General features: G+C 43.7%; 1 protein-coding gene across 10 annotated transcripts in view; it reads right to left on the reverse strand.

Annotated features, from left to right (window-relative positions):
* The window catches only part of LDB2 (LIM domain binding 2), a 356,217-nt gene extending 340,488 nt beyond the window's left edge, over positions 1–15,729 (reverse strand). For 3 of the 10 annotated variants that reach the window (XM_055137862.1, XM_055137863.1, XM_055137859.1), the window contains exon 1: positions 15,338–15,726. In XM_055137862.1, coding sequence (XP_054993837.1) covers positions 15,338–15,469 — 132 coding nt within the window. In that variant the 5' untranslated portion in view covers positions 15,470–15,726. Of the gene's footprint in view, positions 1–15,337 lie in introns of all 10 variants that reach the window. The other 7 variants (XM_004616534.2, XM_004616535.2, XM_055137858.1 and 4 more) reach the window with 6 other exon arrangements.
* Positions 15,730–15,998: the final 269 nt, after the last annotated feature.

Raw genomic sequence — 15,998 nt, forward strand, 5'->3', positions numbered from 1 at the left:
CTATCATCCATCCACTGCCCATGAAAAGCCTCAGCACAGCAATGTCAACTGACTTACTCAAGGTCTCACAGATAGAGAAGGTAGAAAAATAAGTCTAGAGGGCTCCAGATGTTAGTTACTAAATTCTGATGATACCTCAAACCACTGCATTCCCTCACCCAGTTTTGTAACTACACATAAGAGTGATATCGTCCTGTGCTTATCCTTCAGGCTTACTTCATGTAAGAATTCTTCCAGCTCCATCCATGTTGCCACAAACTACATGCTTCACCAGTCCTACCAGCTGGCAGTATTCCATTCAGTCTTGGCCCCAGAGTACAGGGACAAGGAAGGAAAGAGTGGAGGTGTGTGGGGAAAAGACAGATGAGGAGTAATAGGGGCCAGGACAGGGGAATCAAGTAGAAAGGTGGTGTGAAGGAATGACAGAAACAAATATCCAGAACACAGAGACAACGACACTGAAATCAAGAGATCCAACTTCAACAACCAAGCTTAGGAAGATGCCTGTCGAGAGGGCAGTTGTGTGTTTGGGGGGGAGGGGGGAGGGGGGCGGCGGGTAAAATATGGAAGGTAATCTGGGAACTGTGGGGGGGAAATTGACGTTGGTGGTGGGATCCATGGAGCAATACTGTGTGCTTAAAACTCAATTATGAAGATCTTTATAAATGACTGCTTAAAATATAGATAGAAGAAAAATAAATTCTGATGCTACTGCCAGGCCTACTACTACATTATTACAGAAGCCAGTACGTATGAGACTAACTCTAAAATGCATATTACCCATAGGAACCGTGAAAACTTAGAATCTAGTTTCAAGATGGTTGCCTTTGTGAAATATACCTTTAAAAAAATTGACTATTGGCCACAGAGAATGTCATTCATATGAAGGATAAGAACATGAATAAGATGGGAGTGTCCCTAAGGATCTCTTGGATCCAATAAGGATAATAAAAACTTGCACAGGACTCAGTCTATGTTTCTGAGATACCACTTTTTTCCTTGTAGTAAAGATAACGTCCTCCAAGCCATGCCATTAATTAACTTGCTACAGTTCAACCTACTGGTGCTAGATCAACATGAGTTCTTAACATTCCTTTAAGCTTTTGCTTCTTGGTATAAATTGTGCAAAAATCTCTTGATTTGCAAACCTTGAGTAAGATTGACACTAGCTGCCTTGTGACTCAGAAAAAAATATGAGAAAGAAAAATGAAGGGGAAAAAATTTGCCTTCAACGGGAGAGAAAAGGAAATCTTCCTTAAAAGGAGACAGCCAAGCCTGGGTTCAAGGTTTCTAATATTAATAGCAATGTGAATTCACAGTCCCAGGACTAGCTTCATACTTAAGCATTCCTTTTTTTTCCTGGAAGAAAAGATTATTTTAATGAATACTAATTCTTGGAGTTCAAAGGTCCATGAAAGTTCACAGTACAAAGGAGACTTCTTTAAAATCTGTATGTTGTCCGGCTTTTTAAAACGTATTTATTGGGCCACAGATAGCAAAGCAGCACTTGCCTGGCAGGCTGCCAGCCTGGGTTCGATTCCTGGCACTATACTTGGTCCCCCTAGTTCCACCAGAACTGATGCCTGAGCTCTGAGCCAGGAAGGAGTAAACCCTGAGCACCACCAGATGTGACCCAAAAATAATATATACACACATTTATTTTTATTGTTCTTTTCAATAGCTTAATATTATTGTTTTATACTTCTATGCTGCTACACCACCAGTGTGCCAGGGTCTCTGTACCATTGCTTCAACACCCCTCCTCCCACCTCTGCCACGATTTTATATATAAAGCAAGATGCAGAACAGACCTATTTCTGAAGATTAGCACTATACACAGACAGACATATATATGAACATATATAAACAGATAATACATATATACATATATAGATGCATATACATATAGAGAGAAATTATAGATAGATGCGTATATATATTTAGTTTGGGATTATAAATGCATATATATTTGAGTGTGGGATTATAGATAGATAGATGCATATATATATTTGAGTTTGAGATTATATATATATATATGTATATATATATTTGAGTTTGCGATGATAGATAGATAGGCTTGAGTTTGGGGCCACACCTGCAAGTGCTCAGGGGTGGGGTCTGGTTTCTGGGCATTGTTCCTGGCTGGGCAGTCTGAAGGCTGCTCCCAGCAAGGCTCAGAGAACCAGGTGGTGACAGAGTCTACTGCATGCACTCAGCCCAATGAGCTATCCCTCGAGGATGTATTGAAAGGAGACTTGATCGATAATCAAGAATGATTTCCATTTTAACTCAAGATGCTGATGAATTCCAGGGGACTACTGGCTCAGTAACTACAGGTGCCTCCTCTTGCAAATCGGAGGCCACCCACCTGAGCAAAAGACAATCCTAGAGAAGACTGCCACGAGGGACACCCAGCACTCCACGGCAACTAGAGCCTGGCTTCCCTAGGAGCACAGCAGGGCACAGGTGGGCAAACACATGTGCCAGAACCGCATCCGCAGCAACAGCAGGAAAAGGGGACCAGCAAGCATAGGAAAGGGGGAACAGCTGAATTCAAAAGTCTCGCTCAAGATGTTTTGAAGCATGTAAGGAAGGCTACATGGGTGTGTGGGCACTTTCAATTTATACACTAAAATGTTACCAGAAATTTTTTTCATCATTTGATGGGAGACCCTTTGTACTGAACTCCATGCATACTGCTGTATTTTAGTTTTATTTCTTTGTTTTATTTTGGTTTTGTTTTAGGTCACACCAGGACTTCCACCTGGCTGTGTGGTACCTTATACATTGCAGGATATCCATCAAACCCAGGTCAGCTGCATGCAGTGCAAAAGCGCTACCCATTGTACTATCTCTCTAGTCCCCAAAGACTTGTTCCGTTCTGATTTGGTTTTCATTTGAATTTTTTTTAATTAAGACACTATGATTTACAAAAGTATCAATATTTGATGGGCTGGAGCTATAGCACAGCGTTTGCCTTGCACGCAGCCGAGACAGGTTTGATTCCTCCGCCCCTCTCAGAAAGGTCGGCAAGCTACCGAGCTATCCACACGGCAGAGCCTGGCAAGCTACCCGTGGCATATTCGATATGCCAAAAACAGTAACAACAAGTCTCACAATGGAGATGTTATTGGTGCCCACTTGAGCAAATCTATGAGCACCAGTATGACAATGATACAGTGATTAACATTTGTGTTTTAGGCATATTGTGTTCCACCAATGTCAACTTCCCTCCATACATACTGTTGTGTTTTTTAATTGCTGTACGTTGATAAGGTGCTGTTGCTTTTATCATAAAAGGTAGACATGGATTTTAAAACCTGATGCAACATTAAATAAATTGGCAAGGAAAATCATCATACATTTTAAAAGCAAAGCTAATGACGTGTCTTCAACATCAATATAGATGCTGAAGATCGATACCTTTTTAGGGCAATTGGAAAACTGGAAGAGAAGAAAACAAAGAGAAACATCAAAATGGAAAACATCAATCCTACATAAAGGTTTCCATAGAATTGAAATACAAATCTGTGACTGTAACTGTTGAATTTGGCAGTTTCTGGTAATTGCCCAGAAAACTAGTGCTAGAATTTAGAAAACCTTAAGCCACTTTTAAATCAGCAACATTTCCCTGTCCAGGTTAGGACCCCGGGTGCTTGCTTTCTGATCTTTTGGCTGGAGAGATTGGACATGTGTGCTTTCTAGTGGAGCCAGGAATTCCTAGGATCTAGTTCTTATGGGAGTAGGAGGGGACAGATAGATAGACAGATAGATAGATAGATAGATAGATAGATAGATAGATAGATAGATAGATAGATAGATAGATCCATCAGAACCTTTCAAAGGTATATTATAAGCACCAAATGTGAATTTTAATTTTAAGCAAGACATTTTGACCAAATACAGATAAATGGTTCAAATGATAAAGTATACCAAAGGCTTTTTGTATTTGTCACCATGGATTTGTAGTATCAACCTAAAATTTCCATGAGTACTAGGAAATGATCCATACTGGCAAGCAAGCTAACATGTACTATTGTCTCTCCCTGACCAACACACACACATACACACACACACACACACACACATATAAAGTATACACGGATACTATATTTGTGACATACATATAGTGATGGGAAAAGTGTATACACATGTCTTCATACAGATGTCTGAAGCAACTTAATTTCTCCAGAAAGGCTGAAAATATTAATAATGTCAAACTGAAGATCACATGTGAAGTGGTCAAAAGGCATGTGTAAGTTAAAGAACTCAACATGAAAAATCAAGGAAGTTTCACACTGAAGCCAATGACATAAATGAGTAGCATCACGCCTAGTTTCACCCACAAGGAAGACAGAAACAAGTGACTTCACTGCTTGTCCAGCCACCCCTCTGGCCAGAAGGACAGCACGAAGCCCCTCAGCACGTCACCAGTTCCACCCTGTGCTCTCTCAGGGCGTTAAGGCGTGAGCCTCACGGCATCACAGTGGATCGACTGATTTCCCTCCACAGCTGCCGCAGATCCCGGAGCAAAGTTTGTGCACACTGAGAAGAGACCTTAGACAAAATGGCCATGCCAGGTCACCCATGGGTGCTCTCCAGACTTCCTTGGGACTCCAGTTTGGATGGCCCTTGCAAAGACGTCAGGGAGCGAAAATACTTCAGGCTCCTGCAGTCTTCACGGAGTTCTTCAATAGCGTGAAACCTGTGCAAGTACATGCAGGGCCGCACACTGGGCTGCTGTGAGCATGTCCAGGAAATCATTCTGACCTGCACTCAGGAGCAGATCGTGCCACAGGGTTGCGTGTGGGTCTTCACCAGACACTACGAGAACATCATGTCCTACGATAGGTCACTGCAAGACCCATGCCTGGACTTGATGACTGCTGGTGCAAGCCACGAAAGACTACTGCTGAAGATACTTCAGGGAAATGGTGAAAAGTTTTGTATGACTTTGATGACAGTTTTATGGTGAAGAGTTAAGGGAGAATGGCTGACAGCGACCGCACAGCAACCATTCACTGAGCATTTGGTGTGTCCCAGGGAGCATCGTGCATTAGACAGGCCCTTCCCCGCCTAAAACGCAGATCAAGGAAATAAGCTCAAAAAAAGTTTAGCAAGTTCCCAAATGATAAAAGAACAAGGAGGAGGCAGAGGCTGGGTTTGGAGCCAGTCGCTGCAACTCAGACTACAGTTTAGATCTTTATAGTCCAGGCATGTAACTCTTTTCATTCCAGAAAAAAAAAAAGTACTAGTGGGGGAAATGAGTATATTCCCTGAGCAGGGGTACAGGCACTCACAAATACAGTAGTCTCTGTCTTACTCCTTCTCTCTCTCGCTCTTCTTTTTTCTCTCCCTCTCTCTCACTCACTCACACACGCATGTGCCCACTCACACACAGAGCACATCATAAAACCACGTGTCACTCTAGACGACAACATCATACAGTCATTTAAATTTCCGTGCTCTCTGTTGTGCAACCCCCTTCGAAAAAGCTAATTAATGGCCCTGAAAGCACTTTCCTCAAATGCAAAGTGCTCCAGGAAATGTAAGGTATTACCATGATTCATAGTAATTCACAATGGTGGGTCCGCAGATAGATCTGAAGAGAGAGAAGTGGTAGAAATATCAAATAAATATGAAAAAAAAACCTACTGAGGCAAGAATAGATATTTTTAATCAGAACTCAGAGATTCCAACACCACCTGGAGGCCCCAATTCCCAGGTCAACACTTCACAGGGGAAATCCTCCTTCTCGGCCTTCTTTTTCCTGAAGTCTCCTGAGCAAGCTGTCAGGGCATGCCCCTGAGCTATTGGACTCAGTTTCCCCTACCTGGAACTACAGGGGGTTGTTGGTTAGATTCTAGGCAAATCTGAACATCTGTCAGGACAGTGCTGGTGCCGCTGAATTTTCTTTCTTGGACAGCTGATTTGCATATCCACTGTGAGCTGGAAGCTTGGAGACCACTGTGAGCAAGACGAATGAGGCCCGCGGCCTCCTGAACCTTATCGGGGACAGGCAGACACTTCAATAAGCTCAAAACAAGAAAATGTCTGATCCCAACAGTATCTGCAAAGAACATGACCAGGACACGCCAAGGGAAGTAGTGGTGGGGACGTCCTTTGGATTCAGTCCATTCAGGAAATAGACCCTTGGAGAAAGGACCATTGATCAGGATGGGGTCCCCCTAAATGCTGAGACTCTAAATATTTCTGATGACTTGAAAATAAAGCCAACATGTCAATTCTTTGAGCTTATTGCAGTGTCTGCTTTGTCCCCGATGGGAATGCGCTTGGTAAGTTCATGGATCTCCAAGAAGTCACTGGGACTGGAATCTGTTGGACACAGGGAAGGCTGTGGGCACAGGCTTTTTTGGAAGGGGGCTGGGGGAGCCAATCGAAAGTGTCAGATAGAGCAAGGAGTTTGGTGCTGGAGGGGGATGCCGGGAGGAGCTGGAGGGATAAAGCAACTGCTCTAGGGTTCCTGAAGATGCCCTTGGCCACTCGTGGGGAGCTTCTGAGGGGGAGAGAGGAAGCAGAGAGCTCCGGTAGGAGCCATCCGAGTCCTGATGGGAAAGGAAGGGAGCTTGGGGTGCCTCTACACAGGGCAGCTTCGTCTCCTTGGAAGACGCCTTCCAAATCTTTCCTGTTTCTAATTGGAAGACAAAAGCTTCACATTAAGTTGATCCAAAGGGCCACAAATGTGGGCTCCAGGGGAAGGGTAGTGACCTTGCGTGGTGAGACCATGAGCTCTGATCCTTCATGTAGCCCACCCCAACCAAGTCCCAGCAGCCCTGCACCGAAACCAGAGAGTGACATCTCTGGCTCACAGCCAAGGATGGCGCAAGGGCCACCACTAAAAACCATATGAGCACTGCAGAAAGGAGCACTCCCAGGGGAGCAGTGTGTCTAAACCCTGGCAACTCCCAGCAAATATCCTAGACACAATATGTACAAGCATCTCAACTGTACGAGTAAGCTGTGGGGTGAGCACATGTGTGTGTTTGTACACCTCAAGTGTGCATCCCAGTCAGCATCCCCGCCAAGGGGGAAGGAGAGGAGAAGCACAAAGAGTTCCTGGGTGCGGGCAAGACAGGCTGACCTCTGGGATGGCCATGGGCTCTGGGCAGCCGGTGCCAGCATGCTCGGGGCAGAGGATGGAAGATTCAGCCTGTGGGGAGCAGTTTCACCTCCCAGAACTCAATCTCCTCCCTGTTACAGGAGAACCAGAATATAAACTTGGGAGTAGAGCGAACCATAAATTCCTCCAAACCTCGGGTATCGTCAGGCAACTGCTGTAGAGACATTGGGAAATAAACATGGTCCCCAAAGCAAAGCAAAGGTGCAGGGTAGGGAAAATCTGTGTGTTGGGGATGGGTGAGCGGGGAGACAGGAGAGCCAGATGGAGCAGGACTTTTTTTAATGTTTTTTATATTTTCTCTATGGTTCCTAATCAATCGACTGCTAAGGAAGCCAATGCCATGCCACAATCTAATTCTAGCTCATCCCTACACACTTACATTATTGTTATTGCAGAAAGGCTGGTATCCACAGAATGTGAGACATTTTGATACAGCCCTCTGCCTTTTTAAAAAAATTTTAATCTCACTATGAGGTACATATTTGCAAAGCTGTTCATGATCAGGTTTCAATCATACAATAATCCCATCCCTCCACCAGTGACCATTCTCCACCACCAATGACCCCAGCTTCCCGCCTGCCACGCCCCTACCCTACAGCCTGCCTCTGTGGCTCTATGGCAGGCACTTTCTTGCTCTCTCTCTCTCTCTTTCTCTCTCTCTCTCTCCCTCTCTCTCTCTCTCTTTCTCTCTCTCTCCCTCTATCTGTCTCTCCCTCTCTCTGTCTCTCTCTCCCTCTCTCTCTCTCTCTCTCTCTCTCTTTCTCTCTCTCTCCCTCTATCTGTCTCTCCCTCTCTCTGTCTCTCTCTCTCCCTCTCTCTCTTTCTCTCACTCTCTCGCTCTCCCCACCCCTTTCTGGGCACTATGGTCTACAACACAGATACTGAGAGGTTATCATTTAAAACAGAGCCCCACCTTTCATAAAACACAGCTGAGGGACAAGGTGGGCTGAATGCAAATCTTAGTGCTTGGAAGTGAAAATGCTCAACTTTTGGATGACCATGTATGAGATTCCAAAGGAATTCCCGTATTTCTTCAGAAAAGGCCAGTTTGATGACTATAGGCAATATTTATGCATCACCAGGGAGTATGATTTGGCTCTTTCTTTAATAAACAGGGGCTATTTTCCATCTTTGAATCTATCCTTCAAAATTCTGCATAGTTCCCTTAGAAATTATCCCAACATATGTAAGACAGAATCAAAGTAAATTGGGTGCACTCGGGAAAGACTTTCTAGTCACTCCTAAATCCACCTGTACCGTGAAAACATCAATGCATCCACCTCCTGAATGCCTACCCTGCAAAACAAAGTCCCCCTTGCAAAGAGATGCAATCTCAAGAAAGGTGCTATGGCAGAGTCCCTAAGAATCCACTTTCTGAAAGTAAACTACCACTGGTAGGATGCAGGCAAACTTACTTACCCTTTGTTTCCTTAAAATACTTGCTTTGTGTGAAGCTGCCCAGGTCAGATGCCCAGGACCCATATGTTCTCCCAGGAATAATCCAAGAGCACAAAGCCAGGAGTCAGCACTGAGCACAACCAGGTGTGTCCCCCCCATCCCCGCAAAAAATAAATAAATAAATAAATAAATAAATGATATGCTTCTGGATGACAGAAAATGCCTTTTCACCTTTGCATTTCCACATTCAAAAGTTGTTATTGAACAGGAGAGTTCAGAAATGATAGAATTTGGCCTTAAATGTTAATAGTTGACAATGTTCAGATGTGTGCTTAAAAATGATTTCAAAATTTAAAAACTAGCATTAGTATTATTTTAGAACTATTATTTAAAAATTAATCTGGGGAAGGAGTGAAGAGAGAGCAGAGGGGCCAAGGGTCTTTCATGCAATTGGCTGGGCTTAATCCCAACCACCACATGACCCCTGAAAACATAGCCAGGAGTAGCTCCCCCACAAAAAAAATAAAACTAAATATTCTAAACTCAAACTGACAAGAAATGAGAGTGGAACAAAAAGGCAGGAAGAGGAGGAAGGAGAGCAACAGTGGAAAAGAAAGAAAGAAAAAGAACAAAAGAGAATAGTTTAGAAAATGATAAAGGTATAAATAATCCCTACACAGGCTGAAATTTTTAAGCTATTTTCTGATGCCTTCAAAGAGATTGTTTTCTCAGATCAGTAATATTTTGAGACCCACCAACCAAATGCAAATAAGTAAATTTATGATTTTTTTATAATGTACACTGGATTTGGGGGCTATTTGTTTTATGTTTTGTTTGTACAAAAGGGGGGTGTTCTGTGTTCCTTGTGAAAAATGAGTTGAAGGGCCCAAATATAATAAAAGGAGATTTATAGCCCTGTTTGTCATACAATTTAAATTAATTTCTTTCTGAAACCTAAACCGAAAAAGCTCAATGTCTGAAAAAAAACTGTACAGTCTAAATCCTATATCATCATTTACAAACAAAAATGGGAGAAATTTAAATGTCCATTGATTTTTTTTCAGTTGATAAGAATCATGCTGAATGTGAGTTGAGACATTTTTTTCTTCTTGGCCTCCTACGAATAGTTTGTGGCAATTTTTAATTAAAAACAGTTCCCATAGTAAGAAAATGGAAGGGAAAGAGTGGGGGTGGGGGGGAGGCCCGAAGTAAATAAATTTCAGAGTCCTGCAATTGTTTTCTAAGGCCATGTAGAGATCTTAAAAAATAAGAGTTGGGAAGTTCTCATTCTTAAAACTGCGCTTTTGGTTTCATTTAACATTTTCAAAATAGCTTCCCTCCCCGCTATGCTCGCACCCTCCCCCACCGCAGCGACCCTCTTTGAACAACCGGGAAAGTTCTGTGCCTAACACAGAAAATCATTCATATGCCTCAGAGTCGCAGCAACGTTGGCCTTGCTACATTTTTAGGGGTGGTGGGAGTACAAGTTTATCACGAAATATTTCATTTCCCTCCCACCCCACCCCACCTATCCCAACTACCTAATCTCATTTTAACTAGATGTCATCTGAACATCCATGATACTAAGCTAGCCCATGAATAAACATGATGTGACGATGTGAAATCCGGTGACTGAGGTATATAAAAATGTAGCTGGAAGAAAAGGAGAGTCCCCCCTCCCCCCTCCCTGGGGAGTTTCAGAGTTGAGCAAGGGGAGGGGCGAAAAAAACAGCAGATTTAAATTTCAAGGTCTTCTTACATCTTCAATGCATATGAAATCCTGTCAAACTAAGAACTGTGAGTCTAATAAAAGTGTGTGTGTGTGTGTGTGTGTGTGTGTGTGTGTGTGTGTGTGTGATATCAATGCTTTCTCTTTTGGAGTTGGATGTGTAGTAAAAGAAACAAAATCTCCAAGCAGGGGGGAAAAAAAAGACATAATGAAACCCATGCTTCTCTGGTGTTGGTGGTATTTTTCTAAAATCTAGCACACAGCTAGTGAGGAAACAAATGGAACTAAAAATATCTCCGCTGGCATAGAGGCACTTTTGGAAACTTTGGTGAAGAAGAAGGTAAAGAAAAGTTATCTACAATAATAAAGTATCGGTATTTTTTCCTAACTTTCCTGGAGACACTTTCATCAATTCTCGAGTGCTCCAGCATGAGTGAAATCTCTTCCCTAGAACAGAAGACACTTTAATGTGGCTCATATTTTACCTATATTTTCATCTCACAGCCCAAATCTCAGGAAGTGAAAAAAAAAGTGCTGCTTTTGTTATTATGAAGCCTTACATAGAACAAATACTGCGATCTTTAGAACATGCTTTCCCATCCTATCTGACTGTACCCAGTGTAAAATGCTAAAACATTTCATTGTGCTGTTGTGTTCTTCCAAAACACATTGGGACAGCAAGACCATTTCAATCTGTGAATTTCAGAAGCATGGGCAAGGGAAAAGTGGTGTGTGTGTGTGTGTGTGTGTGTGTGTGTGTGTGTGTGTGTGTAAGTTCCTTTTAATTTCATCTAAATGGGGGTAAAGGAATGCCACCTTTCATTTTGGTTTGTTTTTTGTTTTCAAGCCAGTCATTTTTTAAATGAAATTCCACTGAGATTTTGATATGGCAAAGAAAGTTTATTTCCCAGAAAAGCCAAGAGTGTTGAAAAGATACTTGTGTTGCTTTGTTTGCCTGGTCATGCTGGTCCTTTAAAAAGAGGTGAGGTCCTCGGGGCTGGAACCATAGCACAGCGGTACCCGTTTGCCTTGCACACGGCCGACCCGGGTTTGATTCCCAGCATCCCATGTGGTCCCCTGAGCACCACCCCGAGTGGTTCCTGAGTGCAGAGTCAGGAGTAACCCCTGTGCATTGCCAGGTGTGACCCCAAAAAAAGCAAAAAAAAAAGAGGCGAGGTCCTTTTCTCTCTAAGATATTTGCTTTGCTTTGCCATGAAGAGTAGGGTTCTAAATGATCTTCTGATCAAACAAGTATGGGGAGGACGGGAAGGAGCATTTGCAGGGAAGTAGGAAATGGATGCCCTAGTCAGCTTCAGGGCCCCAGGTCTCTAAGGGACACAGACTTGTGTTTCTCAAAAGAGATGCTAATTCCAGAGCCCTAGTTCCCAACTCTTCGGTGGTGAGCTAGTTAACAAATGCACACTTAATGGAAGACCAACTTTGAACCTGGGACTGCTCCGTCTAAGTGCTCACTTTATTTCCTTGCCCTTTTTTCTTAGATTTGGGGTCACACCCAGAGGTGCATGGGACTTACTCATAGCGCTCAGGGATCATTTGGGGTGGTTGTATATGGTGCTGATATCCATCAAAGCTGGGTCAGCTGCATGCAAGGCAAGTAACCCCTGTACAAATCTCTTCATTCCCTATATGGGCTCCTTTGAAGCAGAATGTCAGGGTCCTCGGCTTCGTGGATCTCTCTCCACCTTTACGCCATTATTCTAGTGCCATTTGTGATGGGGGACCAGGGCAAAGAACACCTGCCTGTGCTCTTGATCCCAGTTCCTGGTGCTTTTTCCTACAGGAGAACACCAAACGTGGGACTTGAGCAGAATCTGAATTTTCAAATTAAAGATTCACTAAGAGTTAGTTACAGGGGGCTGGAGCAATAGTACAGCGGGTAGGCATTTGCCTTGCACGTGGCTGACCTGGGTTCTATTCCCAGCATCCCATGTGGTCCCCTGAGCAACGCCAGGGATAATTCCTGAGTGCAAAGTCAGGAGTGACCCCTGTGCATCTCCGGGTGTGACCCAAAAAGAGAAAAAAAAGGAGAAGAAACAAGACACAGATTCCTGCCAGTTAGTAAGCCAAAACAAAAACAAGAACCTTGTTAGAGATTAGGCTAACTCACAACTCACAACCCAGTGTTCTTTAAGCTAACAGGAGCTGCTTCCACAGATTTCATTTCCAGTATGATTTCACTGGAAGAAATGCATCAATCTCTATGAGAGAATGGCCCAGAGTCAGCGATAGAAGCTAAGTGAGTAAATGCTGTTATTCTTTACTACTTACTTTCTCAATTTCCAGAAAGATCGAGGTTTCCAGGAAATTTCTACAAACTGGATCACAATGGATTTATCACAGACTTGCTACAATTTCCTTCTGAACAAGTTTACCCAACTTCACTCAGAGGAGTGAAGTTAAAAAAGTTAAAAAATCAAGTTTAAAAAAGTATTGCCCGGGTGGGAGATATGTACGTGTGTACATGCGTGTATTATTAGAAGTCAATGAAGAGTATATGACAAAGAATTTGAGCTAAAAGAGACAGACGAGAGAGGGGTGAATCTGTTTGTCCCAAATGATTGAGTCACTGGTGAATTCTAAATTTTAATTCTAATGATAAATCACTCAACAATCTATTTGCTATTGCATGTGAGCAAACTGGTAACTCTTGTTGGATACTAGTGACTTTCGTTCCAGCCAATCCCTCACTAGGACTCAGAACAGCTTTATCACAACTAATCATCTTTGTTAAAGGCATATTACAACTTTTTTATGCAAAGTTATTTTTTTCAAAATCCTTCTCATTGTAGCTTATATTCAAAACTTAATGTCAATAAAATCTTAGAAGAAATGATTTGATTCTCTCTTTTGGAAAAGAAAACAAATTTAAAAGCTTGGGTTCCTGACATTTACCTTTGGACAAAGAGAAAAGAAGGATAAGAGTAAGCATTAGAATAATTATTTTTTAAAATGAGGTTCAAGGGATCTACACTCCTGGTTGGCCCTACAATGTGCCAGAAAACAAGTCTTAGTGCATTTCTGTCAGAGTCAGGTTTAAAGGATTTGTCAGAGCAAGCTTTCCTCTCCAGGTGCTTCAGCTGTGAAGGAGGGTTTTTTCTCCTCTGAGGTAAGGAAATCCTTAAAAGTAATACCCCATAATCCAAACAAAAGTTAGGAGTGTCCAAGTCAGCCTACCCAAGATACTATGCCACTTTTTAGAACACATGTGGATTAGGGGGGAATCTTAATGGTGAAGTAAGTGTGGGGACATGGAGCACCCCAGCCTACAGGTTATCATGAGACTTGAACCCAGAGGTTTCTTGGCTCAGAACTGACCAAGTGATCATTCAGGATCTTCAGAAATCCAGAACCAGAGAGATCTCTGCGCCCGCTCTCCCAACCAGGGACAGACAAAAGCTCTTTCCGCCACTCTTGAAACTTTCTCAAATGTGAAGTGGGGCTTTGTATTGAAGCCTGAGCCTACATAACCTCCACTCTCCTTTTATTTATTTCTTTAATGAATCATTTATCTTAAGACTTTTCTTAACCCCATAGGTTTTTGTTTATCACTATGGATATGATTCTAAAAAGCAGCCTATCACCACCAATCATTTCTGGAAGACTTTAAGATTCCAACACAGACTTGCTCCAAATATCTGAAGGAAATATACAAAGTGGAATGCCACACACACACCCCATACAAACTTCATTTATTGCCAATATTGTTGCCCACCACAAGCAAAATAGTTTATATTTGTGTAAAAGCCACTGGCTTAATGAGAGCAACAGTATCATCCATCATAGTTAGCATCAGTGGAATGACTAACATATACTCCCCCCATAGCAATATTAAAGATAATTCTTTTTTAAAAAGATTAGTCCTTGTCCAGCTATCAGCCAATTAGAAAACAGGTCACAACTCGTTAGCTGTATTAAAAACATTTAACATCATGAATTCTCCACCGCTCTGTTGACAATTCAAGCAAGTGTGTTTTATTGTATCATACAAGCTTGCGTCCCTTTCCAAAGTTGAGAGTCCATCTTCAATCCTAAATTTCACCAAAGCTATTCCGGGAAAGCTCTTTGCCACAACCCTCTGGGTATCTGTACTCTGCTGACTCTGAATCCTTAGTGATTGCTGCTTCCCAAAGTGATTTTGGTGTAACTCTTTCTCAACACACTTCCACACAAAGCCCCAAGTTACAGGCTCAAACCAGCAGCAAGATGACCCAGCAGCTAAGTTAGCACCGAGAAAAAGTCAGCTAGCATTAAACATTTAAATCGCAGGAGGCAGCCAGGAGTTTTGCATTTACAAAGTTCTGAAAGTCCCGTTCTCCGGGCTCCCAGCGTTCCCAGGACAGAGGGGTTGATTCCCTTTCAGGCACAAGATTGCAATTATGCAAAAGCTCGAGTTGACTTAAATGCAGATGTAGCTCGGGCCAAAGGTATTGCTCCTAGCTGAGACGGGAGAAGTCCCGAACCCCTTGTCCCAAGCAACTGGTCTCTGCCTTGGGCTCAGAAATATCCAAACGTGAGTCTCCCTCTGAGACCAGCCCTTAAAAGTATGCGGGATACTCTCAACTCCCCCACACCCCTTCACCTTGCTTTTGATCACTTTGCAAAGCAAACACAGGTCAAAGCAGACTTCCTCCGGGATTTGTTACAATATTATTTTGCCGCATGCACGGGATTGCCAAATAAACCCCTGTATTCTATCTCCAGAAACACTAACGGGACCGCCTCGGAGCTTGCACACCCCGAGTTCTGGGGTGGGGGGAGGCAAGGTGAGGGGGTGGTGAAGCAATATTTCTGGAGACCCAGCAGGCGAATCAATTGCTGGGTTGTCTATTTCGAGATTCCAGCAGAAAACTATCGCCAGCCCCAAGAGTTGCAGCGCCTTCCTGGAATCTCGGCGTTCAAACTAGTGGCTCCATCCTGGCGCTGGGCTCCACGAACGTGGTAGTATCTAGTGGGACACTTGCCACGGAACGCAGCCGGCCACCCCAGGAAAAGCCCACTGCACAGTTTGCAAAGAGACACGGCCACGCAGACAAGGTTGAAGTACTCACCTCTGTGCGAGACTGCAGTCTCTTGTTCATCTCATAGATTCGGTACTCTGGCTGCACCATGTAGGGTGTGTGTCTCCTATAAAATGGGCCGAAAGGCGAAGAATAGAAGGGGTCGTGTGGTGTGCTGGACATCTTGCCTGCTTGTGGAGAATCAAGCTCAACAGAGTATCAGTAACGTCCATGCAGAGCACATGGGCTGTGTTCTTCACAGTACAAAGTAGGCGCACGCACACGCTCGCACACACACACACACATACACACACACACATACACACACACACACACACACACACTCGCGCGCGCGCGCGCGCGCACAGGCAGGCAGCCACCGAGCACACTGGCTGGGAACTGCTGTCGGAGCCCGCTCTAGAGCGAGCGGAGAGGGAGAGCGCCGAGGAGGGAGGGAGCAGGGAGGGAGGACGGCGAGGAGGAGAGGGAGCGAGAGAGCAGGAGCTCCAAGAGAGGGAGGGGGGGCGGGGAGGGAGGAAGGGAGGTGGGAGGGAGGGAAGGAGGGAGAGAGAGAGAGAGAGAGAGAGAGAGAGAGAGAGAGAGAGAGAGAGAGAGAGAGAGGCAGGCTGGATAGCTTTAGGCACCAATGCTTGTTTTTTAAGAAGCAGTTTGTGGAGAGGTCATTTCCTGTCCACACTGTAGACTAGTTCAA

The sequence above is a fragment of the Sorex araneus genome, chromosome 5, assembly GCF_027595985.1.
Source record: "Sorex araneus isolate mSorAra2 chromosome 5, mSorAra2.pri, whole genome shotgun sequence".
NCBI classification, from domain to species: domain Eukaryota; kingdom Metazoa; phylum Chordata; class Mammalia; order Eulipotyphla; family Soricidae; genus Sorex; species Sorex araneus.